Source organism: Enhydra lutris, unplaced genomic scaffold (genome assembly GCF_002288905.1).
Source record: "Enhydra lutris kenyoni isolate GAN:26980312 unplaced genomic scaffold, ASM228890v2 scaffoldscaffold34, whole genome shotgun sequence".
Classification (NCBI taxonomy): Eukaryota; Metazoa; Chordata; class Mammalia; order Carnivora; family Mustelidae; genus Enhydra; species Enhydra lutris.
This window is the reverse complement of record NW_019154118.1, coordinates 15,562,936-15,589,577: the sequence shown is the minus strand read 5'-3', so window position 1 is coordinate 15,589,577 and position 26,642 is coordinate 15,562,936. Positions and strand designations below refer to the sequence as shown.

The 26,642-nt window shown below is 59.1% G+C and overlaps 1 protein-coding gene across 1 annotated transcript in view; it reads left to right on the top strand.

Annotated features, from left to right (window-relative positions):
* The window catches only part of LOC111153764 (pleckstrin homology like domain family B member 1), a 44,242-nt gene that overhangs the window by 3,371 nt on the left and 14,229 nt on the right, over positions 1–26,642 (top strand). Inside the window, exons 2-12 of the mRNA XM_022512985.1 lie at positions 2,466–2,546; positions 3,234–3,357; positions 4,300–4,470; positions 11,477–11,602; positions 13,050–14,398; positions 17,276–17,548; positions 17,972–18,112; positions 18,227–18,364; positions 21,455–21,610; positions 24,941–25,051; positions 25,231–25,320. Coding sequence (XP_022368693.1) covers positions 2,487–2,546; positions 3,234–3,357; positions 4,300–4,470; positions 11,477–11,602; positions 13,050–14,398; positions 17,276–17,548; positions 17,972–18,112; positions 18,227–18,364; positions 21,455–21,610; positions 24,941–25,051; positions 25,231–25,320 — 2,739 coding nt within the window. The 5' untranslated portion in view covers positions 2,466–2,486. The remainder of the gene's footprint in view (positions 1–2,465; positions 2,547–3,233; positions 3,358–4,299; positions 4,471–11,476; positions 11,603–13,049; positions 14,399–17,275; positions 17,549–17,971; positions 18,113–18,226; positions 18,365–21,454; positions 21,611–24,940; positions 25,052–25,230; positions 25,321–26,642) is intronic.

Here is a 26,642-nt window from a genome sequence, read left to right as displayed (position 1 = left end):
GTTTACGGTGCTTTGTGCTTCACACAGTGTCATTTAATATAAGAGCTGACTCTCCAATCTTTTTTTTTTTTTTTTTTTTAGATTTTATTTATTTGTCAGAGAGGGAGAGAGAGCGAGCGAGCACAGGCAGACAGAATGGCAGGCAGAGGCAGAGGGAGAAGCAGTCTCCCCGCCGAGCAAGGAGCCCGATGCGGGACTCGATCCCAGGACGCTAGGATCACGACCTGAGCCGAAGGCAGCTGCTTAACCAACTGAGCCACCCAGGCGACCCTGACTCTCCAATCTTAAAGAAAAGAAAAGGAACAGTTTTATTGGGGCACCTGGGTGGCTCGGTTGGTTAGGTGTCTGCCTTCTGCTGGGGTTGTGATCCTCCCCTTCCGGGATCAAGCACTGCCTTGGGCTCCCTGCTTGGTGGGGAGTCTGCTTCTCCCTTTCCCTCCCCCACACCCCACTTGTGCTTTCACTTGCACTCTCTCTCTCAAGTAAATAAAATCTTTTAAAAAAAAATAGGACACCTGGGTGGCTCTGTGGGTTAAGCCTCTCTGCCTTTGGTTCAGGTCATGATCTCAGGGTCCTGGGATTGAGTCCCACATGGGGCTCTCTGCTCAGCGGGGAGCTGGTTTCCCTCTCTCTCTACCTGCCTCTCTGCCTACTTGTAATCTCTGTCAAATAAACAAATAAAATCTTTTAAAAAAACAGGTTTATTGAGGTATAACATATATATCATAAAATTCACTTAATTAAAGTGCACATTCAGTGATTTTTTTAGAGTATATTTACAGTTTTTTTTTATATTTACAATTTTGTTTGAGAACAATTCCCTCACCCCAAAAAGAAATCTTGTGCCCATTTATAGTCACTCTCCATCCTACCCTTAGCCACAGGCAAGCACTAATCCAGACAATCTTTTGTGAAAAAGTCACTATTCCACTTTTATAAAGAATGACTTGACACTCAGAGAATTTAAGTAACTTGCCCAAGATCCCGCAGCTAATAAATAATAAAGTCAGGGTGAGAATTTAAGGCTATTGCATTCCAGCCTAAATCTCTTTCCACTAAATGGTGATGCTGTTTCTTTCCCCATTATTTTTTTGTTTTCTTTTCTTACTCCCTCTTTTATGTAAACTCCCCATTCCCAACCCACTCTCTCACCTCCCTTTCCTCGGAGAATGCTGAGGGCTTTCCCCAAGTGTAAGGAAACAGGACAGCAGGCAGGCTCTAACCCTGGAAATTCTTCTCCACAGCCAGATCTCCTGGGGAGGTGCCGGGCCAGCTTGGAACTTGGTGTAGGTTAACTGCCTTTGCCTTCCCTCTTCCCAGGCGGAGCTGGGGTGGGCCCCAGGCCGAATTCCGGTTTTTTTTTCCGCCAGCTTGGGTGGACACAGTGACGGACATGATGTCGTCTAGGTCCGGAAGGGTGGAAGCTGGGAGGGTAAAATTAGTAACTCTCTAAGGCTGAGGCCCTTGGGCCCTACAGCTGGGGTTAGGCTCTCCTTGGAATGCTGGCTCCTGCCCCTACTTCCTAAGTCACTAGGCCATGGTCGAGGCTTGGAAGAGAAAGTGGAGGGAAACCCTGCCTTCCTGGGTCTCCCTCCCACCTGGAGCCACTCTCAGTTTTCCCCAGCCTCATGTCCGCAGCAAATGGGAAGCCTGTCACCTTAACAAGATGATCAAGGGACGGGCACACAGGCCCACATTCGTACCCAAAGGTACCAAAACCGTGAGGGAGGGAGAAAGGGATGCGTGGAAAGAGCTTCAGTTCTGGCTCTCGAATCTATTTTACCCTTGGTTCTAAAGACCTAAGCTTCCTACCACACCAGATCAGATGAAGAACCTAGAAAACTGTACTGTTATTAGTCACCACTGAGGGGTTTTTCGCTGATTGTCTGGGGGTGAGACTGCTTTCTGGGGAAGAGAAGGTGTAGGAGTTGAGGCATACAGAAGGCAGGAATGGTTGAGTTCTTCCTGTGGTGTCTCCTTTAAGCAGACACCCTGTGGAGACCCCTGGGGAAAAGAGACAAAGGGAAAGGCAGGAGATGGGGGGGGGAGTGCCTCAGCTCTATCACCCACCTGGGGGGGTGTCTCTGGCTACCAGTGTTCCCTGGGGAGTTCTTGGACCCTAGCTTCCCTTACTGAGGTAGATTTTCCCCACCTTACCTCTGGCTCCAGATGTCTGAGCGTCCTTTGCCGCAGAAGCCTAGCTCCTGGATTTCTGAGGCAAGAAAGCATAGACATACAGGCGGGGCCTCTAGGGGTCTTTGGCTTATGGTGGCAAGGGTGAGGACAGTGTGCTGGGTGTCTGCCTCCGAGCTGCCTCTACTTTTTCTTCTGCATGAGCCTGCTGGGAATGAGGGTGACTGGTACCGCCCCCACCCCTGGGAGCATGGCCTCAGACCCTATTCCTTTCTCTCCCCCACCCCCACCCCCGCCTCCCCACCAACACCTGCCTTCTGCTGTGTCCCCAGGAGCCGTGGAGCCCCAGGACCATGGACGCTCTTAACAGGAACCAGGGAGGCCCCGGATGCAAGACCCAAGCAATGATAAAGGTGAGCAGGTCAAGGCCAAGGGGCAAGAGGGCTGTTGGAGAGGGTGGGTTTGGCTCCTCTCCCCACCCGTGGCCCCAGCGGTGGCCCCAGCCATGGCCCCAGCCCAGGGAGAGCAGCAGCTCCTCTCCACCCTTCCCCAGGTCCCAAGCCTATTAATAGCTGAGGTGTTATCTGAATCAGGTTAATTGGTTCACCCAGAATATACCCTTTGGAAGTCAGGAGCCGGTTTACAGACTGACCCTGGGCTATGTCTCTCTCCTGGATCCCAGGCTCTGTCCTCCACTGTGATTCAGTTTCACGGAGGCAAGCAGTGGCCAAGGGGATGGCCACGGACAAGTCTACAGGGACAAGTCTGCATTGGCCCTCCTCTGCAGCAGCCCCTTCTCCTCTCCAGCACCCACCTGCTCCTCTCACTTTCTCCTTTTTTGTGTCTTAATAGACAAAGGGGGCAGTTAAGCCAAGGCTTGAGAAATCCAGTGGGACGAGTTAGTGGCCTAGATTCAGATCTCATTTCAATTTAGTGTAATAATGCTCCGTGCAAGATTTTGGGCTGAGCCTTTCGACACCCTCAGAGTCCTTTGGAGAGGACAGGTGCTGGCGGGAGTGCCGGTGTGACGGGGGCTCGGGTGCTCAGGTTCTGGCCTGAAGGGTCTCATGATGCTCATCCCTCACCCCCACCACCTGCAGAAGGGGCCCTTGGACTTGATTGAGACAGGCAAGGGGCTGAAAGTGCAGACGGACAAACCACATCTGGTGAGCCTGGGCAGTGGGCGGCTTAGCACGGCCATCACCCTTCTGCCTCTGGAGGAAGGTAAGTGTGGGGGGACGGCCCCTCCACCCCACCACCCCTTGGTCCTTAAAGACATTCCTGCCCTGGATCCCAGGCACGCGCGGGGGCCCTTCTGCCCTTTGTCAGCCATGTTCACCTCCCCCAGATGTGAGGCCGCGCCACCAGCTCGCCCCCCTTGTCCTGGCCTCCCTGGACTGCCTGGCCCCCTTTGGTAGATCATCTGGCTCCATGACTGGGATTAAAGATTAGTTTAGAAACAAGGAGGAGAGCACTGAAACAGGAGAGCCCATTGCTCTTAGCAACCAGTGTGGCCAAGAAGGAAGGGGCCCCATTCCAGGCCTATGCCTGGCGTGGGAGCAGCCACCTGTGGAGCATGGAGGGCTGGGAGGTGGGGGGAACGACCTCCTGAGATAAGGCCCTGGCACAGCCCCCTTCCCCGCTGGCTTCTGCCTGGCCTCCTTGGCCTCCTCACTTCTCCCCTGGCTGCACTTGTTGCCTGGGTGATTCTACATTCCCCACATTCTCCAAATACCAGTCCCAGGGGCTCTGCCAGGGGGAGAGCTGTGTAAGCCTTAGCACAGAGAGGAGCCAGGGAGAGCAAGGGGTGCAGGTGCAGAAGTTGTGGGGAGAGATGGGGAGCAGGAGAGCAGGATGAAGGAGGAAGAGGACTTGGGGACGAGGAGGTGGAGGGACTAAAGGAAGGTCTGCAGGAAAGAAGTTCCCCTTCTCTGTCGGTAGAGCCTGGCTGCTCTGTGTCCTCTGGGTCCCCCCATCTGTGAGCCAGTTTTCTCTGCCTGCCCAGAGCTTCTCCCCCTGACCTTCTCCATCAAAGGGGGACACCAAAGGGGCCCAAAAAGGTGGCCGGTGGTAGGCAGCAATCCTTTGTGCAGGAGGAGGTGGGCTTCTGTCTCCTTGGCCGCCCTCCTGGCCCAGCCTGGGACTCAGTTTGCCCTCTGTCTTCAGGGAAGACGGTGATTGGCTCCGCGGCCAGGGACATCTCCCTGCAGGGTCCCGGGCTGGCCCCAGAGCACTGCTACATCGAGAATGTGCGGGGCACCCTCACCCTCCACCCTTGTGGCAACGTCTGCAGTATCGATGGGCTCCCTGTCCGGCAGCCCACCAGGCTCACTCAGGGTAAGGTGTGCTGCCCCCAGCGGGAGGCGGAGGCGAAGGTCTCTGTTGAAAAGCCTGGGCTAGGGGCCTTGGTGGGGGGGGGGAGCCTGCTGTTGCGGTTGCCATGGTAACACAGAGCCAGTGGGAGGCTCAGGGGCCTCTCCCTGTGCCTCAAGAACACCCCCAACTCCTCTAGGATCCCGATTTGTCTTCAGCCTGCTTTTCTTCTCTGGTCACTTCTTGGCGGGGAGGGGAGACGTCCTGGTGACCTCATTCAAAGGGCAGGCGGAGTGGTGCAGCGGTCAGGTCATTAGTGAGATGGTTAAGGGAGGGCAGTTGGAACGACAGGACAACCATGGGGTTGTTTCATGATGCCAAGAGGGGGTCACTCTGAAAAGAGGTGGGGAGGTGGGGAAGGAGGCCGCTCCCTCCGGATGCGGATGGAGCAAAGGTGAGATCCCAGGACACGGCCACTCCGTTAAAACAGCGTCCACAGTAGCTCTGGGGTCATGAATACGGTTAGCACCCTGTCCCCCAAAGCCACTGCCACTCTGTTGTGTCAGGTGGCTCTGAAAACTGGGCCCCTTGTTCTTGTGACTGGGAGTTCAGGGGTCAGCCCAGGTGGTGCTTTGACAGACTGGGTGTGTCTGCCCTGGGCAGCCATTTATAAACAAATAGTCACGTTAGGGGAGTGAGAAAGCAGGCCTGGGGTGGGGGGCGGAGGCGGGGTTGACATGAGGGTGGGCGCTGTGGGCCAAGCCTGACTCTGAGCGGGAGGACTAATGTCCCGGCATTGTCTTACTGGCTGAAAGCTCTTTGGCAGTGGAAGTCCCCTCATTCCTTTGTTTCCCTCTGTCCTTCTGTTCATAGCCTTAAGCTCTCTTTAGATGCCGCTCCCTTTACAGCTCACCCAGGAGACCCAACCTTGCCCTGCTCCTTTCTTCCTGCCCTTGGGAGTGTGAGGGGGCCATGTGGCTTCAGGGACCCAGGTCCACCAGCAGCAGTGGCAGGCCCTTGCCTCTTCTAGGGCCTCAAGTTCTCCACCTCCAGCTGAGGGGAGGGACCCCCACAAATTGGGGCTTTGGCTGTGATGCCATCTGGTTCCTGACAGTCCCTTTCAGCCTCCCAGAGAACATCTTCCCCAAGATTGGGTGTGTAGAAGTGAGCTGGTCCGGCAGCAGGGAGAGGGAGGGGCAGAGTTCAAAGGAGGCTGGAGAGAGAGCCCGGAGCTCACTCCCCCAGCCCCAGATCCCTCGCATTCATGGGCACGCACATGTGTGTTGTGAGCAGGGTGCAGGAACGGATGCTCTGAAGGGCCCTCTTGGGCAGTCTGCCCAGAGCATCCTCTAGCTCCCTGAGAAGAGGGAGCGCCTGGGTCAAGATGGAATTCTTAGGCATTTCCTGTGGCCCCGGTGACCCCTAACTCTTCCCCAGCCAAGGTTCCACCCTGCCAAGTATGTACCCTCCCACTCTCTTCTGACCCTAAACCCCCTTCCCTTTTGCTCCCTCCCACTCCCACAGCCTCCTTGTCTGGGCTTGCCTGTCTCAGGAGCTTGGCAGCCCCGGGAGGGGTAGGCAGAGGCACAAAGGAACGGGTGTTCTTCTCCCTAGCACTCCCCCTCCCCTGGGCTCCCGGGAGCTGAGGCTTTCCTTGTCTCATCTCTGGAGCAAGGCACCAAGCCCAGCCCTGCCTGGCCCCACTCCGGACATTCTTGGGAGTGCGTTTCCCTGGAAACTGGGTGGTGGGGGCTGTGTGCGTGTGCTATCTCTGTGTGTCTGTGTAACTGGAGTGTGTTTATATATCTCCGGATGTGTTTGTGATTCGGGGCTTGTGTATTGCTGTTTGTGCCTTTCCTTGTGTTTATGGATCAGCGTGTTCACGTGGGGGACGGGGGTGAACTCGGGACTGAGGGTACCAGAGTGTGGATCTGAGAACTCGCTGGCCCCGTGCCTGTCCGTGGGCATATGTACAAGAGGATCGGGTTCCCTGTCTCGTTCCCGACCCAGGTGCATAGGAGGACCCTCCTCTTTGAAAACAGAGGGCTACCCTACAAAGAACAAGGAGCCTGTTCTAGCTGGGCCAGGTCATCCATAGGTGCATCATTCTGGGCATTGTGCCAGCCAGAGGCAACTTGGACAGGCACATGTCAGGAGGAGTAGAGATGGCGGTGACAGGCTCTTCCAGCAGGACCTTGCCTGGGCCCGGAGGTGGGGGGGGCAGGCAGAAAGCAGAAGCTGGCCTTTGGCTCTCACTAAAGCCATGGACACTGCAGCATGACAGGAGGGAAGCGAGGACAAGCCCGATTCCACCTCCATACCCCGGTTTTCTGGCACACCTCGTGCTGCCCTCTTCTTTACGGAGCAAGAGCTGGAGATGGGAATGTGAGCGAGAAAATAAGAAGGAATCTCAACCGGGCTGAGGTTGCCCCACCCTGGGACCACAGCGCCAGACCACATGAAAGCTCTGGGAGGGGACGGATCAGGGGAGGACCCAGAAAGCCACACGGCTTGGGGCCCAGGCTGTCTAGACAGTAGGTCCCTGTCCACTCCCAGCATTCACTGCCAGCCTAGTCTCCATGTCTCCTTCACTCCCTAAGCCCTTCATTGGTGGGTAGGGGCTTGTGTGAAGGCCAGAAGCGGGGGAGCTCCCTGGAATGTGGCCGGGGAGCTGGGCTTCCTGGGTAATCCAGCCGGCTCCCTCTGGGATCCAGGACACTGAGCTTCTTCCTCTCCCACCCAATTCTCAGTTATTCCTTCTGTGAAATGGGAGTGAAGCTTCCAACCGTGCTCTGCTAGAAGATAAAGATCAAAAGAAGGAGAGAAAGAGCAAAGGCTCCCAGCTGCTCCCTTCTTTGTGCCTGCCTCCTGCCCTATTTCTCACTGGCGGGTATCCTCCGTGTCTGTCTGGGTCTGTCCAGCTGGCTGTCACAGTTTCCAGACCGATGAATCATTCTTCCTGAGCAGATTTTTTTTTTTTTAAAGCTCCCCCTATTTTGCATTTAACCCTACATGGTTCTCCCATTTCCTTCAGGAGAGTGAGATACGTGTGTGCGTGTGCGCGTGAGCATGTGTGGAGTATGGCAACGTGGGTAGGTATTTAGCAAGGGTGGAGAAATGATTTTTTTTCTCTAAGGAGGTTGGCTTTTGATTCCAGAGTCTCTCCAGGGACTGAGTGAAAGGATGTCTGTGCCTGAATGAGTGTGTAACCAAGAGGGGTATTATGGGGGTGAGAATAAGCACATGTCAGAGACGGTGTGTTTGTGTGTGTCAGTGTGCACAGCCAAGGTGTGGTGTCCATGTGTTGGTGTGTGTGAGGCGTGGGAGCTCTGAGCATATAGAGTACATCTGAGACAGTGTGTCCCTTAAGGTTCTGGTGTCCAGAGGGCAGGTCTCTGGAAGACAATGAGCTGTCCAGAGGTGTCCAGAGGCAGGTGGCACTGTGTTTTCCAGGTGGGAGGGTGCCTCACTGGGGTGGGAGAGCTCTTCTAGGAGACTAGCACAACTGGTGGTAGGGGTTGGGAGGAGGTGAGGTTCGCTCCTGGAGCCCCAGGGGAGTAGGCTGGCTGGGAAGGGATAGCACCTTGGTCCAGCCTGGGGGTGAGCTGAGCTGCTGGGAGTGTGGGGAGCAGGGACAGAAGAGGAGGTGTTTAGGATGGAGATGGGAGGGAGACTCAGTGCTGCCCAGCCTAGGCCTGAACTCCCAGCGCAGGAGTGACCTTGTCACAGTGGCACAGGGAGGGCAGGAGCTGAACCTAGTGACCTAGCTGGAGCCCTGGGAGCCATGGAATGTCAGAGCTTAACCTTTGCTGTCAATGAGGACAACCTCCCCATTGGTAGATAAGGGATCTGAGGCCAGAGGGTGTGATTGGCCCCAGGTGACCAGCCAGTGGGGTTCGGGGCTGGCCCCTTCCCAGGCCTCTTGTGAGGCCAGCCACAGAGGGCTCTCAGTGAGACCCTGCTTCTCCTCACTCCTGCCTCCCGACGACGCTTCACCCTCCGGCCTCCACTTACCTCTTACCTTTCCTTCCGTCACCTCCCCGCACCTTTCCTCCCGGTCTCACTTCTGCTCCCGCACCCACCGACTCGGAGTCCCCGGGCGGCTGGCCGCCCGCACCCTCCCGCCCCGCCCTCTCCATCCCGCTCCCCTCTCCTCTCCTCCATCACTTCCTCTTCCCCTCCTCCTCTCCTTTGTCCCTCCCTCCCTGGCTCCCTTCCCCCGCCAGTGGCCGGCCCGCCCCTCCCCGGGCCCTGGCGGCTGCTGGCTGCCTGGCGGCTGGCTGCTCCGAGCCCGGGGCCCGCGGTGCGGGAGGTCGGCCCGCCCCCTCGCAGGCCCGGGGCGGGCGGGGAGCCCCGAGGGCCCGAGCTAGCGGGGTGCCGGCGCTGCGGAGGTCCGGGCTCGCCGGTGAGTGCTCCGCCCGTCCGGCCGCCTCTCCCGGGCAGCGGGCGCCAAGGGGCTGGGGCGGGGGGCTGGGAGGGGCGTCTGTGGGCTGCGGTGGGGGGACTCGACCGCGGGTGGGGGGGTCCGGCTCACCTTGGGGAGCTGGGGGGCTGTGAGACTCGGTGGCATGTGTGCCCTGAACATGTGAGTGGGAGGTCTGGGCTCGGGGCCACCCCTCGGCCAGCCAGACCTCGTCTTCTCTCCGCGCTCGGAAGTCCCCTCCATGGACCCGCCTCCGGAAGGGGTAGAGGGGTCCTGATGGGGACGGGGAAGCCCGTGCTGGGGCCCAGAGGGGTCTCTGATGGAAGGGCGGGGGCCCTTCCTCGCATCTCCCCGCACCCCAGCCTCCCTTTGGCGGGTCCATTCCGTTTGTGTGGCAACTGAGCCGTGCCTGTCAGTCCGCGAGTGCGGGAGCGGGTATGCCTCTCTGGGTGTTTCTAGCCGTGGGTATGTGTGCGAGCTTGTAGGAGAGTGTGTTTGTGTGTGGTGTTTCCCCTCCGTGTCTCTCAGAGATAGGATCCGCCCTCTCCTTTGCCCTGGTTTCCACCCCCCCCCCCAACCAGATGTGCAGCTTCTCACCCACCCACCTGCACACACACAGCTGGGCCCTTTGGGGATGGGGGCTTGGACCTCAACTTTAACGGGGAGGAGAGGTTCTTGGGGTTCCCTGAGTGGCTGACTCTTGGAGGTGCTGGGCAGGAGTGGACCCAAGGAGGTTTCCTTCCAGAAACAGGCTAGGCAGGCCCTTGGGACAGGACGGACGGGAGTTGGGGCCATGCCTGGGGCCCCTAAGTTCAAATAGAAAGTTAATTTGGGCAGAAGGGAGCTGCTCTGAGGCCTGTTGCCCTCCTGCCCGCTCTATTAATACAGATCCAGCTCTGCTGCCTGACATCACCTATTTATAGCCTAGAGGCAGCCAGGCCACACCCCCTCAGTGCAGGAGGTTGAGGGGCAGAAGAAGGGGCAGGGAGCTCTCAGCTGTAGAAGCCAGGGCTGAGGGTCCCTGGGTGCCCACCGCCTCCTGGGTGGGCCTGGCAGGAAGGGCTGGAATCCACTCAGACTCCACACCTCCGTCCAGACTGGGCTGTGTGATCAGGCTCCCATATCTTCCCCCACCCTACCCCACCCCACCCCTCCTCACCCCCATCAATCTAGAATTGAGTGGGTCTGTCTAGACCCTGCGAACTCGTTATTAATTAGCTTGTTAAAGGGCTGAAAGGAGGGGGAGGGGCCAGCAGGGCTCTTTCTGAAATGGCTGTGGTTGTAATTAGGTGTAAGTGTGGTTGGCTATTATTTATTCCGATTATGACTACTCTGGAATCAGCTCCTCTGATTGGCGGCTTGGTGGGGAAGGCTCCCCTCTCGCCTAACCACCCATCAGTCTCTAGAATTGTTGGTGCCCGCCCGCTTGGGAGAGCCTCTGGGCGTGCCGGAGTGGTGGGTGGCTTTGCCCACTCCGGTTATGTGCTAGGGACTGCTCAGCTGGCTAGTCCCTGCCCCACCAGCGAGGGCCGGCTCCTGAGCTTCTCAGTGGGGGGCCTGCCACGGTATCCACGTGGCCTGGATGCCCCTTGCCCTGTGGCTTGCCTGAGCTGAACTGTCTCAGCGTCCAGGAATGTAGACTTCCCTGCCAGTCTTAGCTCAGACTGGCATGAAGCTTCGGGGGTGCCAAGTGGCACCAGATTGGGTCAATAGGCTGGGGGCATGTGTGTGGACAAGTTGGGAGGGTGGTTGTAGAGGGCCCTGGGCTCTGGTGTCTCCCAACACAGCATCTTTTGCAGGAATCTGGTAGCGTGTCCAGGAGAAGGAGTGCCGTGAGCCAGGCTCAGGTGCCCATGGGCACACCTGCTGCTGTGCACACTCTTGGTGCCCCTGGCTACATTTTTGGCGCCCACACACCCTCCCCTCTCCGTGGAGTCACACTTACTGGGCAGGACTGGACTTGTGTCTGCTGCCTGGGAATGTGCTTGGCTGAGGCAGGGCCCGTTGGCCCTCGGCTTGGCTGGATTCCAGAGAAGACCAAGGAGCGGGAAGATGTCAGGCCAGAGCGTGCTTTGTCCGAGAGAAAGAGGGTGATGGCTCTCCCTAGGCCACGCAATGATAAGGAGGGTGATAAGGAGTGGGAGCCAGGAAGCAAATTCTGGTTCCTCGGGGGGCATCTAACTGATTCATGGGTTTTCCCTGTCCCCTGTCTCAGAGCTTTTTTTGATCCTGGAAATTGCGGCTCTCAGACTGACTTTTCCACCCAAGGGGCAGATGGATGGATCATTGGTACAGCTTAGGGGGGATGTGGGCGTCTGTGTTCTCTGAAGAACCTCTGTTCCCAGGACGCCCTCTCATACGTTGTCTTACTAACTCTGCAAGGTCCGTGTACTGTCCTCGTTTCTCTACCGAGAGAACTGGACTCGGAGGGGAAGTGACTTCACCCGAAGATCTCACCACTAGCAACGAGAGTTAGGACGTGGGACTCACACACTGCCACTGTGGCACGCGCATTGCAGGGGGCGGGGCTCTTCGGAGCCCGCTAGTGCTTTGGGGTGACGCTGCCTCAGCCCTGCCTGCCCTTCTCAGCATTTGCTTTCTCTGTAGGCTGTATGTTGTGCCTGGGCCAGTCCACCTTCCTCCGTTTTAACCACCCAGCCGAAGCCAAGTGGATGAAGAGCATGATTCCGGCAGGGGGCCGGGCCCCAGGGCGCCCCTACAGTCCTGGCTCAGGTAGACGCCCAGTTGGGGGCTTGGGTTGGGTTAGCGGTCCTCCTGGACTGTCCTCCTCCCTGCCCCTTCCAGCCATGCTTGTGGTGTCAGGGCAGGACAATACCCACGATCTGGGCTTGCTGCCACCTGCCATTGGGCCACTGGAGGAGGATGCCAGGCAGTCTGGCTACTGGGAGAGATCCAAGAAGTGCTGCTTGGCTGGGATTGGGGAATCATGTGCCCAAAGGGACAGAGGGCTCTGCCAGCCCCACTGCCCAGGAAGATGCCACCTCAGTGTCTGGGACCCTAACCATTAGGTGCCTCTTGTGCCACCACCGGGAACCTCATCCTTGACGGTGGCCTTAGGGGGAGGAAGGAAGCCTTAGGTAGAACCCGTGCAGGTGCAGGTGGGTCCCACCTGCTGGTGATTAGGTCTGTGGGCCCTGCCCCTCCCCCAGACCAAGCCAGCCAATTGCCCAGCGGACCGGCTGCAGTTGGTGTGTGAATTGCCAAAGTTCAGAGGAGACTCGGTGCTTGTTGCAGGGGACCAGCGCCACTGAACCCAGCTGCCTAGGGGGTGGGGCTGGATGGAGACCAGGAGGCCGCCCCCGAGCCCAGCACCCAAAACTCTGCACGGGCATTCAGAGGGCTGTGGGATGGCAAGTGTCAGTGTGGTAATGGGATAGGTGTCCACCTGTGTCTGTCAGGTGAGCCCCTTGGGAGCCTGCGTTCCCAGTCCACACCCGGGCTGGCTTTACCGGGCTCTCACCCTCGCCCTGTCATGCCACGCCCACTTTCGGGGCAGCGGTTCCAGGGACTTCTGGTTGGTTGGCGAGGCCTGGGGCGGGGCAAAGTCAGGCTCCTGCTGGCGTGGCTTAATGGGCAGATAATTGGAGGCGCTGATCTGCAGGCCAGCCTGGCTTCCCCTCTGACTGCACAGAGGGGTGTGGGGCACGCCTCCTGCCCAGCGCCGAAGGTTCGGTTTGTGTTTTTCCCTGGGTTTCCGCTGCTGTTCTGGGAGGCCCTCGTGTCCTCTTAGACTGGATCCCCCCACCCAGACTTCTGGCCAGCTCCACAGCGTGCCCCCGGCCCCTTTACAGAATGTCCGCCTGCCCTTCCTGAAGGAGAGGGTTGGGAGGCTGGGGAAACCAAGGCAGGGAGGACCCTCATCTTGGGGTGAGCCCACCACCACCAGGCCTAGGAGTGCCTGGCATTGTTAGCAACCCTGCCTTGAGTCAGGCAACGTCGGAGCCAGCAGAACAGCCCCCATCCCCTTCCTCTATAGAAAGGGGAACTGAGGGCAGGTGATCTAAGGCTGCCGAGCAGGTCAGGGGCAGAGAAGCACCCAGATCACCTGTCTCCCCTGGCCCCTGCTAGGAGGAGGTCGGAGAGCACCCTCCTTCTTGTGCACCTGTAGCTCCCCAGAGTTGAAGACGAGGGTCTGAGGCATCTTTGCATTTCTCACGAGCAGAGTCCGAAAGCCTGGTGAATGGCAACCACGCCCCACAGCCTGCAACCCGGGGACCCTCTGCCTGTGCCAGCCACAGTTCGCTGGTGAGCTCTATTGAGAAGGACCTGCAGGAGATCATGGATTCACTGGTGCTAGAGGAGCCTGGAGCTGCTGGCAAGAAGCCTGCCGCGACTTCCCCACTGTCGCCCATGGCTAATGGTGGGCGCTACTTGCTGTCCCCCCCAACCAGCCCTGGTGCCATGTCTGTGGGCTCCAGCTATGAGAACACCTCTCCAGCCTTCTCTCCACTCTCCTCACCGGCCAGCAGTGGAAGCTGTGCCAGCCACTCACCCAGCGGGCAGGAGCCAGCACCTTCTATGCCCCCGCTGGTTCCCGCCCGTTCCTCCAGCTACCATCTGGCCCTGCAGCCCCCACAGTCCCGGCCGAGCGGTGCCCGCGCCTCTGAGAGCCCCCGGTTAGGCAGGAAGGGGGGTCATGAGAGGCCTCCGAGTCCTGGCCTCCGAGGTCTGCTGACAGACAGCCCTGCAGCCACTGTCTTGGCGGAGGCCCGCAGAGCCACCGAGAGCCCCCGGCTAGGAGGACAGCTGCCCGTGGTGGCCATCAGCCTGAGTGAGTACCCGGCTTCCGGTGCCCGAAGCCAACCCACCAGCATTCCTGGCAGCCCCAAGTTCCAGCCTCCAGTCCCTGCTCCCCGAAACAAGATTGGCACACTCCAGGACCGCCCTCCCAGCCCTTTCCGTGAGCTGCCGGGCACCGAGCGGGTGTTGACGACCAGCCCCTCTCGCCAGCTGGTGGGCCGAACCTTTTCCGACGGGTCAGCCGCCCGCACCCTGCAGCCTCCCGAGAGTCCCCGCCTGGGCCGGCGCGGCCTGGACAGTATGCGAGAGCTCCCTCCGCTGAGCCCCTCTCTGTCTCGACGGGCACTCTCCCCCATGCCCACCAGGACGGCTCCAGATCCCAAGCTCCCCCGAGAAGTAGCAGACAGCCCCCGGCCCCGGCGCTGGGCCGCCCACGGGGCCTCCCCGGAGGACTTCTCACTGACCCTGGGGGCTCGGGGCCGGAGGACACGGAGCCCCTCACCCACACTTGGGGAGTCCCTGGCACCCCGCAAGGGCAGCTTCAGCGGCAGGCTGAGCCCAGCCTACAGTCTGGGCTCTCTGACAGGGGCTTCGCCCCGCCAGAGCCCCCGTGCCCAGAGGAAGCTGTCCAGTGGGGACTTGCGGGTGCCTGTCACTCGGGAGCGGAAAAATAGCATCACGGAGATCAGTGACAATGAGGACGACCTCCTGGAGTACCACCGGCGCCAGCGCCAAGAACGGCTCTGGGAGCAGGAGATGGAGAGGCTGGTGAGCAGATGCTGCGGAGGCACCACTGTCCACAGCGGAGTCTCTGCAAGGGCGAGGGCAGGCCAGCTGGCCGGGTGGGGGGGTGCTTGGAAGGGCCTGGGCTTCTCCAGCTTTTCTACTTCCAGGGGGCACCTTAGTGACCTGTAGCTCCAGGGTCTGGTGCCCTGAAGAGCTTTGCTTGCAGTCTCAAAGGCTTTTTTTTTTTTTTTTAAAGATTTTTTATTTATTTATTTGAAACAGAGAGAGAGAGATCACAAGTAGGCAGAGAGGCAGGCATAGAGAGAGAGGAGAAAGCAGGCTCCCCGCTGAGCAGAGAGCCGATGCGGGCCTCGATCCCAGGACCCTGAGATCATGACCTGAGCCGAAGGCAGAGGCTTAACCCACTGAGCCACCCAGGCGCCCTCAAAGGCCTTTTTTTTTTGTTTTTTTTGTTATTTTATTTGTCAGAGAGAGAGAGCGCGAGTGAGCACAGGCAGGCAGAGTGGCAGCAGAGGCAGAGGGAGAAGCAGGCTCCCCGCTGAGCAAGGAGCCCGATGTGGGACTCGATCCCAGGACCCTGGGATCATGACCTGAGCCAAAGGCAGCCGCTTAACCGACTGAGCCACCCAGGCGTCCCTCAAAGGCTTTTTTTTAAAGTTCTTGTTAATTTTGCTTTTCTTTGATAACACAGCATTTGTTTTAATGTATAAATTGAATTTTGTGTTATTGACCTATGACAAAGCTATAGGAAAATGCACCATATTTCTGGTGAGGCCTTGCACCTCTCAGTCTGAGAAGCCGGTCTTAATGATGACGAGGCTGAGGCCCAGAGAGGGGAATAGGTGTGTCCAAGGTCACACAGCAAGTTCTGGCAGAGCGGGAATTGGAATCTCCTGTCTTTCCAAGGCTTGTTTTTTTTTTTTGTTTTATTTTTTTATTTTTCTTTTTTTTAGAAAAGCCTCCTTTTCTTTAGAAAATTTCCTTTCTTTCTTTCTTTCTTTCTTTCTTTCTTTCTTTCTTTCTTTCTTTCTTTCTTCTTTTTGGTTTTTTTTCAAATGGGTGGGAGCTGCTCACCGTGGCCCAGGCAGGATCATCTGGGAAGGTGGGTGGCAGGGAAGGGCAGCCCCAGGCCTGTGCAATTGTGATCATGTGCATTGGCGTGCGCGCATGTGGCTGCATTTGGGGGCCGGGTGTGGCTCTGGGCAGCTGTCCTGGAGCCGGCATCTGAGCTGGGTGGGGGCCAGGATTCCCCGGATAGCGGATAGTGCAGGGAGCTCATGGGGTCTCTACACGCGGACAGGAGAATGGATTGTGAGCAGTGCGGGGTTGCTGGGGGGCCCAGCGACCGTGAGATTGGTTTGAGGAGGAGAACCAGAAATGAGGTTTGTCTGGAGGGCTTTTCAGAAGAGGTTGGGACCGCTTTGGGTGAGGTGAGGGCGCGGGCCAGTGTGTTTGTGTCCGGTCTGGGAAGAGATGAGACCAATGAGGCTGGATCCCCAGTGTTTTCTGGCGCTCTATCTCGTCTTCACTGTTGTTGCCTTGGCCTGGAGGAGCGTGCTTGGACCACCCTGGGGGCTCAGCCTGGAATGGGAGCAGTGAGTCTAGGAAGGCAGAGTGAGGGCCCCAGCCTCCCTACGCCCAGGCACCAGTGCACACCTCATCGCTAGCCCTGACCTGCCCCACCTGCCACTTTAAATCTTGGAGGCTGTCAGCCCGGCCCTTCCCACCTCCAGCCAGCTGCTTATCTGGGTCCTGGGGCAGGGGCGGGGCACTGGCCCTGCCTCCCCGGGTGCTGGGTGCTGAGGCTCTGTTCCTGGTTTTGTTTTTGACATGGACCTGAGGAGGCAGCAGGAGGGAAGCTGGGTACGTGTCTGGGGACCCAGCCACACTGTGCAGTGAGAGACCCCTGAGGTTGAGGTCCCTTGCAGAACTGTGGGCACCTGGAGGAGGTGGAGCTTCACGACTCTGGTGCTGTGGATGAGAGAGGGAGCCACAGATCGTGAGCATGATTGCACGGTCCCTCCTTGACCCCATGGGCCCCTGAGAGGTATCCAGCTGGGGCTGTTTGTGGGGTGAGGGTGGATGGTGGCAGGCACTCGGAGCACTCATGGCTGGACCTGGGTGTTCAAGGGCAGGCAGCAACTCACCTGGCTGGTAAGACGTGGGGGGCTGCCTGAGTGCCTTATAGCTGGGGTGGGCAGGAGGAGGACTGTGTCCCAGGTCTGTCCGGCCTGCTGTACAAAGGCTGAGCGCAGCATTGCGGGAACCTGAGCTCCCCAGCTGCCTGTGGGCCTGTTTTCCCACACCGTCTAGGTCCGTGCCCACCTGTCTACACTCTAGACTATGTTTATCTGCGTGAGTGTGTGCCGGCGTGCATCCGTGCATGCCAGGGCTGGTGTCTGTGTGGGCCTGCCTGAGTGTATATACAGAGCACGCACGTGTTGTGTCCTTGTGGGTCAGGACTGGTGTGTGTGGGGGGGTCTGTGTACCTTTGTGTGTGTAGACGGCTGTAGATCCGAGTCAGCCCGAGCACCTGCGTGTTTGTCAGCATTGCCTTGTGGTCCTTAGCCTGCTCCCTGGCTTGGGTTGCTGGGTGTCCACAAGGAAGCCCCCTCGGGGACAGAACGAAAAGGGAAAGGAAACAGGAAGATGGGAGGGGCAGCCACGTGGGCAGGTGGCACAGTGGCCTGGTTCCTCCTGCCTGCTCCTGGGACACCCTCCTTACCTTTGCTTCCTCCAGCCTTGGGTTTGGGGCTCTCTTGACTTCCTTCTGAGCCCCTAGAACCTAGAGTCCTAGTTCTCTCTCCTGATGGCTCGCTGAGCCTGGCTGCAGCTCCACGAGGACCCGACCTCCCTCCTTGCCTCCCTCTCATGCCCTGCTCTGTGCACCCTTCCCAGGAACGCCAGCGCCTGGAGACCATCCTGAACCTGTGTGCCGAGTACAGCCGGGCTGACGGGGGGCCTGAGGCTGGGGAGCTGCCCAGCATTGGGGAAGCCACTGCAGCATTGGCGCTGGCAGGCCGGAGGCCCTCCCGGGGCCTTTCAGGGGCCACTGGGAGGAATGCCGAGGAGCCTGGAGGGGCCACCCAGCGCCTGTGGGAGTGTGTGGAGCGCTCAGACGAGGAGAACCTCAAGGAGGAGTGTAGCAGCACAGAGAGCACCCAGCAGGAGGTGGGGCGGAGGGGCACCTGGTGAGAGGGGATGGGTCTGACCCACTGGGGGGCCATGGGGGGCAGAGGAGGCCACAGTGGTGGAGGCCAAGGCTCAGTGTGGGGGAGGTAACCGAAGGGGCAGGTTTGGGAAGAGACTGGGTAGGAGAGGTATAGAAGTGAGGCCGTCCTGGTGCATTTCCCAGGCTACAGAGATGCTTTCTGACCCGCCTTTCCTTGGGGCGTCCTCCAGTCCTGGCCCTCAGTGGTGAACCTCCGCTGCCTTTACCTGAGCGGGTACGGCTTCCCTTGCAGGGAGGGGAGTTGGCCTCCTTTCTCGGTCTAGCTACCCCTTCCAAGAGCCCTGAGGAATGGGGCTCCATTCCCGGAGTCTGATGGGGGAAGGCTCCAGGCTTCCGCAGCTGATGGCTTCCCTCCCCGCCAGCATGAAGATGCCCCTGGCACGAAGCTCCAGGGGGAGGTGCTGGCCCTGGAAGAGGAGCGGGCCCAGGTGCTGGGACGCGTGGAGCAGCTCAAGGTCCGAGTGAAGGAGCTGGAGCAGCAGCTGCAGGAGTCAGCCCGAGAGGTGAGCCAGGAGGGCCCGGGCCGTGCTCCTCCCTGAGCAGCATGAAGGCCTCCGGAGTGGTCCGAGTCCACCCGCCCTGACGGGCCTTGCCGGGGACCTCGGTGTCGCCCCCAGGCCGAAATGGAGCGAGCATTGCTGCAGGGGGAGAGGGAGGCAGAGCGGACACTGCTGCAGAAGGAGCAGAAGGCAATGGACCAGCTGCAGGAGAAGTTGGTGACATTGGAGACCGGCATCCAGAAGGAGAGGGACAAGGTAACGCACAGCTGGCCTGGCCCAGGGCTGGCTCCCGGCAGCCTGGGAGTGGGGCAGTGCCTCCTCTAGGCCTCCTACCCCTTCCCTCATCAGCCATTCTGGAGACCTGGTGGTCCCTGTGTTGCCCAGGGCAGGGGGCCTTGTCTTCTGTGGAAGGTACCAGCTTGAAGGGCACTGTCAGGGGCTGGGCTGGGGTCTGGGATCCCCTCTGTCTGGGTCTCTGTGCTACCTCTGGGCGCCTGCCATTCGCGGTCCTTCATGGCCCTTCTAGGCAGTGCCAAAGCCACTTCTGGGGCAGTGAGCACAGCCTGAGGGACTGGTGCTGGGAAGTGGTTCTGGATGGGGTCCCTCCATCAAGAGAACGTTTCCCTTCGGGCATGCCTTGGGTGCTCAGGATGTGATCTCTGGGAAATGGCCCTCACGTCTCTGCTTCCCCGGAGCCTTCAGGATCTGCAGCCTCCTGTCCCAGGTGGTCCCAGCTCCCGCCCCTGCCCCGTCAGAGTCTGTGCCAGCCTGCAGGGGGCGCTCCATCCCATAGCAGCCCTGCCGCCAGGCCCCAGATGCCCAACCACGTGCCAGAAGCTAGAGTGTGGAGAGGGGTCACCTCTTTCTGGACTGGACAGTATTTTTTCCAAGAATTAATTTTCCTTTTGAATTTTTTGAGAGCATCTTCCTCCTCTCCCAGTTTTGAGAGTCTTAAAAATTCTTTGACACTGCCCCCTCCCCCATTTTCTTTTTTTTTTTGGAGCTTTGGTTCTGGCCCCCAAAACCACACTCCCAAATTCTGTGCCAAAATTAACTCCATGCTTACCAAGCAGGCCTGCACTAACGCCCCCTCTAATCACTGTCCTGGGTTCTCCGCATGCCCCTAACTGCCAGTGCCACCCAGGCAGGGCTGAGCCACGCCTGCTTTTGTACTAACTCCAGGGGCACCGCTGTGCCCTTGACCTCTCCCCATCTAATTCTGCCTCCTTCCTTTCTTGGTGTGGGACTCCAGGGTTTTGATCAGAAAGGAATGGACAGGGGCACAGCTCAACTTTACTTGGTGGTGCATTGGCAGGAGGGGTAAAGCTTGGGGGAAATGCCTGGCTGAGAGCTCCTCAGCCTGAAGAGTGCCCCCCTTTGGAAGAGCCCCTGGGCACTGCCTCCATAGACTGTGGGTGGTTTCCTACACAGCAGGGAGAAGCTGGCTGTCTGCCAGCCATCCGCCTCCCTTCCCTCTCTTCCTTCCGGAGCAGCCGAGGGTCTGGAGGTGCAGCTGGGGTAACGTGGCCCGTGGAGGGCTTGGACAGGTTCCCTGCGCCACACTGTGGCTGCCCTTCCTAGCTTCCCCCACTCGGGTTTCCCAAATTGAAATACCCCAGCCAGAGGGAAGGAACGGGTAGGCCTCTCCCCTTCTCCCACCCCTGAGCCCTCTGGAACATAGGGTGTTGTAAAGGCTGAGTCCAAGGAGGGGGAATTGCTTGGACCCCAGGAACTGGGCTGATTGGGTCCTCCTCTCCCTAGATGGGGGGTGGGTGGGTGGGTTGGGAGGGCGGGGCAGGATCCCACAGAGGGACTTACTTCAAGCAAGCTCAGCATTTCCGAGGGAAGCTGCCTAACTTTATGTCTCACTGATCTGGCATTGCCTGGAGTCTAGGACTTTGCCTTCTTCCTGGGCCCAGTTATTTGAGGTGGTGGTGGGGGGCAGGGGGAGGAGGAAGTGGCCGTGGGGAAGGTTCACTCGGCTTTCCTCCCCAGCCCATGGCCCCACTCTGGTTTTGGAATCAGTAATCATAGTTTCTCCTCTGCCTGTCCTTCGGAGGGGTGACTCACCAGATCCACCCCTCGTCCCCCTTCCCGCCCTCAGAGGTGTCATCTCGCCCCAGACAGAGCTATGTACCTCCTCTCTGTACCCACTCCTGGGGCTCCTGTTGCCACGGCAACGGCCGAACTAATTGCAACCCTCATCCCGCTGGAGTTCAGCCTGCAGTGCCCCAGCCCCCCACCTCCACCTTGGGCAGGAGGGAGGGAGGCCCAGGGAGTTGGGCTGGGGTCCCTGCTGCCCTGCATTGCCCCAAGCTTTAACATCTCCCACTGTGAGTCACGACTTAACCCTCACCGGCTCTACCCTTTGCCCCAGGGTGAAATTTTGGTCTCCAGGCGGCGGCAGGGGGAGAAACAGCAGCCAGAGGCTGGGTGTTTGTGACGGGTTTGGAGAGAAAACAGAGGGCTTTTCTTCAGACCCCCCCCAAACAGTTTTTAGTCCAGGGGACTCCAAGAGACCAAAATTTCTGCCCGAGACCTGCTCCTCTGGCTGTCTCACGCGGCCCGAGCACCTGCGAGTGTCCTGTCTCCCACAGCAGCTCCTGGCCTCTCCCGCTCATCACCTCTTCCACGCGCCTTCCCCCCTCTCTTCCTCTTTCCTCTGGCTTATCCTCCTCTGCTCCTCCTTGGCTTCTTCCCCCTCCCCCACCCTCTCCCTGCTGGCTCTCTCTCTCCCGCCCCAGCCGCACCCCGCACCCTGCACGGCAGCACAGCCCGCGGGCCGGAGTTGAGGAGTGTGTGTTCTGTTTCTCCCCTGTGCCCGCCCTCCCCCCCCCTCCCGCCGACCAGGAGAGGGCGGGGCTGGCCGCGGGACGGAGGCACCTGGAGGCCCGCCAGGCGCTCTACGCCGAGCTCCAGACGCAGGTCGATAACTGCCCCGAGTCAGTGCGGGAACAGTTACAGGAGCAGCTGAGAAGGGTCAGTTTCACCAGCCCCCCTTCCCTGGCCCCCGAGGGCCACCCACCCAGAAGAGAGGAGAGCGGTGGGACGGGACCACCTGGGCCCTGCAGTACCTGCCGGACACCAGGGTCGGTGCTGTGGCTTGGAGGGGACAGGACAGGATGGGGGGAGTGCTTCTCTCCTTTCTGCTATTCCAGGCGCTGAGGCCCCCAGCAAGGGGCAGAGCCAAGCAGAGGAAAGGGAGTTGGGTGGGTCGGGGGGCAGGTCCCTTCCCCGGATTTCCCTGGGGCCAGCCCTCAGAGCTCCCACCTCTGTGGCCTGGCCTTCCAGGCCTGGAGCCGTATCCTGAGCACCACCTGACCCCCTCTGTCACTGTCGTTCAAGGAGGCCGAGGCCCTGGAGACAGAGACAAAGCTGTTTGAGGACTTGGAGTTCCAGCAGCTGGAGCGGGAGAGCCGAGTGGAGGAGGAGCGGGAGCTGGCGGGCCAGGGGCTGCTCAGGAGCCAGGCCGAGCTTCTCCGCAGCATCACCAAGAGGAAGGTGTGTCCCGCTCCATCCCCTGGGGGGGAGGGACACCTTAGGGCCAGGTGGTTGGAGGCCAAAGAACTGGATCCCAGCTGATGATCCCCCGTAAAAGCTAACTTTACCTTTCTGAGCCTCAGTTTCCCTCTCTGCAAAACAACAGGCTGGGGAGAGAATGCAGCAGGGCAGGGTGTGGGGACAGCACGGGCTCTGAGGGTAGCGGGCAGGGTGGGCAACAGCAGCTGGTCAGCGACTGTGGGCTCCCAGTGGAGAGTGGACGGGGCTCCCGCTCGGAGCTGGCCCTGGCTGGGCAGAGAAATGAGAGGTTCAGACGGGGGAGGAGGAGGCTAGCGGGAGGCTTGCTGCTGCCCTTGCAGGTCTCTCTGTCTGGTGGGCGTGCTGGGAAACATACAAGGACCTGGGATCTGGACGCTGACCCAGCCAGGGGTTCTAGGAAGCGTATCCCCTAGGTTCCAGCTGTGGCTCAGCCTTAGCTCTGCTGAGCCAGAGAGCAAGGGGATTGTGGATGGGGTCCTCACGGGTTCTGGAGCTCCAGAGGCGGTGATCCTCTGCTCCTGCTCTCAGCCAGACCAGAGCAGGGTGATGGGGCAGGGGTGTGTGTTTGTGTGTGTGTGTGTGTGTGTGTGTGTGTAATACATTCGGGAGGAGGAAGCTGTTAAATCAGGGAGGAGAATAGGGAGGATGGTTAGCAGCTCACATGCCTGCGGCCGAGACAGCTGAAGTGAGTGGGTGGGAGGGGAGGGCAGGGAGATCAGGGGAGGGGTGTCGAAAAGTGGTGGCTGGCGTCTTGAGGGCTAGCCTGAGCCTGGTGGTATGTGGGGAGCTCCTGGACCTCCCCCTGCGCCCGGATCCCTTGCCCCTCTCCCTGAGTTTCTCTGCCTTCCAAATGCATCTGCTTCTGGATGTGAGACAGATGGAAGGAAGGAAGGAAGCGAGCATTTCCCGAGCACGAGGGTGTGTGCCAGGAGGCTTTCTTGGGTTAGCTTATGCCAACCTCATGGTCTCACAGGCCAGTGCTCTTATCCTCGTTTCATAGACAAGGAAACAAGGGCTCCAAGAAGCCCCATGTCTGCCCCACACCTCAGCTTATAAGCTTCAGAGTCAGCATCCCAGACCTGCCTGGCCTGGAAATCTCTCTTCCTTATGCTGTACTGCCCTGGGACCAGGGGCTGGCTCTCCCCCAGCCTCTTCCTCTTCCCTTCGGAGAGGATGCAGCAGGGAGCCCTAGATCATCTCATCCCATCCCTTTGAGGTCCTGGTGGGTGAAAGCTCCAGGGACTTTGGGAGGGGTCAGTGGGACTGGACCCCTGTTCTCTCCTCCTCATGCCCATGTTGGCTTCTGGGAACCAAGCTCAGCCACTGAAACTCTGGGGGTCACATTCTTCCCTTTGCCTTCTCTTGACCTACTCAGCCTCCCCTCCTCCCTCAGCTCCCAGTGTCCCACCCATGCCAGACTCCGTCTGTCCTGGCGTCAGGTGCTCCCCTGTCATCTCTGCTGTGAGGCAGAGTGGTTCAGAGGACTGGTTTTGGAGTCCCAGCTAGATTCGGTCTCTTCCCAGCTCTAGCACTCATTAGCTCCTAAATATATCAGTGTTCTTTTTTTTTTTTTTTAGAGAGATTTTATTTATTTATTTGAGAGAGTGTGGGCACGTGTGTGCACAAGTGGGGGGAGGGGTAGAGGGAGAGGGGAAAGCAGACTCCCCACTGAACAGAGAGCCCGATGCGGGGCTTGGTGCCAGGACCCTGAGATCATGACCTGACACGAAGTCAGATGCTTAACCATCTGAACCACTCAGGTGCCCCTATGTCAGTGTTCTTAATTGTAAGATGGGCATAAAGGAACCTGCCTCAAAAGAGGATTAAATGAGGTAACAAAATGCGGAGTTCTTGGGTACTAACAGTTTCTCAGTAAACAACAGATCTTGCTGTGGGGATTACCCCCTGGGCTGACCCCAATTCTGGGGCAGCTCCCTTCTACCCTCCCTCCTCATTCAGATTTTGACTCTTTTTTTTTTTTAATTAAAAAAAATTTTTTTTAAGATTTTATTTATTTGACAGAGAGATCACAAGTAGGCAGAGAGGCAGGCAGAGAGAGACAGGAGGAGGAAGCAGGCTCCCCGCTGAGCAGAGAGCCCAACGCAGGGCTCCATCCTAGGACTCTGGGATCATGACCCGAGCCCAAGGCAGAGGCCTTAACTCACTGAGGCACCCAGGAGCCCCCAGGTTTTAACTCTTAATGGTGTTGGTTTAAGGCCACTTCTTTCAGGAAGCCCTCCTGGGATTAACTCAGCCCCTTTTTTCCACCCCCCATCCTACTCTCTCACGATATCCTCTTTTTGTTTCCTTTTAGCACTGGGCTAAGCCCTGCTGGGGATATGGGGACAGTGACCCTGCCCTTGGATCAGACAGCAGGGGGCAGGGTGGTGATGGAGACACGTGTTGACAAGTACCAGTAGTATGAGGCAGAGGGCGCTACAGAGTCATCTGAGCACAGAAGGAGGAGCCGAGAAATTGAGTGGTGATGAGGAAGGTGTTGGGAGAGAAGGTAGCGCTCAGCTGGCCTTGGAAGCTAAGCGAGCTCTGAGGGTGGAAAGTCGGGGCTGCTCTGCCGCACTGAGTGGGGCGGTGTTAGGAAGGCCTGAGAGCATGCAGCTGCACAGCTTACTGTACCCCACGGCCAGGCTGGGGGGACTCAGGGGCTGAAGAGTGTAGGCCCCGTTCCGGGAGCCCTCAAATGCCGGCTTCGGAGTCCCTGCTCTGGCCTGTGAGTAATGAGGAGTCACTCAAAAGATTTTGGGGAGAGGAGTGACCTAACCATATGTGTGGATTTAAAAAAAAAATTCAAGTAATACGTATATGTTTTTAGAAGCGTTGGAAAATTTAGAGAAGCAAACAAAAACAAAGCTCCAAAGCCATTTTAAGAAGGTGTTTGTGGCAGTGGGGGGTGGGGGGTGCACCAGACAGTCACGAGACTGGGAGCAGGAGGCTGGTGAAGAGGTCACAGCCGGGGAGGCAGCTGACTTGGGGGGTGGCCGTGGGCGTGAGGGCTGGTGGGGACCTCTTCAGTATGCCCTGGGTTTTGGACTTGTTGATGGCAGGGCGGGGGCGTCTGGGGACTCGGCTTCTAGCGGGTGAGCCCGATGGCACAGGTGGCACTGGTTGAGGCAGGGCTGAGGGGAGGAGTTGACTGTAGTTGCCACTTTTCCCCGGGGTGAGTTGAAGCCGAGGGCAAGAGCTGGTTGGTGCCCTCCACCCAAGCCGTGGGTCTGCCCGTGGGCTCAACCCTGTGGTCGCCCAGGCCCGACCGACCACTCCCCTGTCCTCTAGGAGCGTCTGGCAGTCCTGGACAACCAGGCGGGCCAGATCCGGGCCCAGGCCGTGCAGGAGTCCGAGCGCCTGGCGCGGGACAAGAACGCCTCCCTGCAGCTGCTACAGAAGGTACCCCGGTCAGGGTGGCGGGGTGGGGGGTCAGGGCTGGGGTGGATGTGGGGGATGGGTGTGGAGGGGCCGTGGGGGGACACTTTGCTGGCCAAGCGGGACCCCCTTCCTTGGCCTTCCCCCTCCCCACCCGCTGTACCCTCCCACCCCGTGCTGACTCTGCCCATTGGGGTTTGCAGGAGAAGGAAAGACTGACTGTGTTGGAGGGGAGATACCACTCGCTCACAGGAGGCAGGCCCTTCCCGAAGACCACGTCCACTCTCAAAGAGGTAACGAGCTGGGCTCAGCCCTAGCTTCAGGCCCAGTGGGTCTCTCGGGAGGCTCTGGAGCCACAGGGGGGCACCTTCGCCCTTGGGTTGAGTATGGGGACATTTTCGCAGACTGGAGAGGTTGAGTGGGAGTGGCCCTGACTTTTGGGATTTGACCCTCTGTGGCTACCAGCTGCTGCTTTTCAGATACCTTCCTGATACTACCATTTGGGGGATTAAATACACCTGGAGGAGTCAGGCAGCCTGACTGGGGAGGCTGGGCAGCCCTCAGGTTTGGTAAGGGCGGGGGCTGGGCAGACTCCCCTTGATGGGGAGCACAGGACTCTAGGGGGCCTGAGCTGGGTGCTCCTTGGGCTTCAGTCTAGAGCTGGGCTCTTGGCCGAGAAGTGGGCACTGACATCCCTTAAGCCGTTCTTTCCTGAGGCCTTGCACGCTTAGGGTGTAAGGGCCAATGAGGACATGCCCCAGTTCCCAAGCTCTTTTCCCCACCTCCCTGCATGAGCTACCGAGGCCCGGGGCGGGGAGCTGGGCTGTGTGAGGGGAGAGGCCCTCACCACGTACCCTCTCTGTAGGCTGAACTGCTCATCTCCGAGGCCTCAGAGATGGGGCCTGGGTCTGCGACTCTGGTCCCTTTCCCAGGGTCGTCAGAGCCTGCGGCCTCCTCTGTCCCCCTAACCCCACCTGCTTCCATTCAGCTCTGCCCCAGAGCACAAGAGGTAATCACAGCTGACTGCCTGCTCTGCCGTGCCCACTGCCTGCCTGCCTGCTTGCCGAGCTCCTGCCACAACTTCTCCCGCGGGCCCGGCTGCGGGGCGTGTGGCCATTACCCTCTGGCCAGAGCTTGTGAGAGTCTGAGCGAGTGTGCCATCCCACTCTTCTGGAGGGGGCCTGGGAAGCCCATGCAAAAGCAGAGCACCGATTTGCGTATTAATTTGCATGCCTTCTGCATGCCATTCATCAGTTCTCACAACCCACTGGACCCCCCAGCTCATTTTCCTTTTCCCTGACCCTTGGAGGACAGTTGCCCTCAGGAGCGAGGCCAGGCTGGGGATCCCTCTGGGTAGGGCAGGCTCAGCCTCCCGTGCACTCCGCATGCGTTCTGGTTGCCTGCCATGCTCGCAGCACCTAGAGGAGCCCCAGGGGCTGAGGACCTGCTCAGGTGCCAGGCCCTGACCTCCCGCCCCACAAGCTCACGTGCTAGTATCTCTCCAAGAACTAACCCATGGGCACTGAGCCCATGTTTCTTCTTGGGCTTTGAGCTGTTCCCTGCTAAGGTCTCTCTCTCAGAGCCCATCTAGCTCACCCCCTAGTGGTGTCTCCAT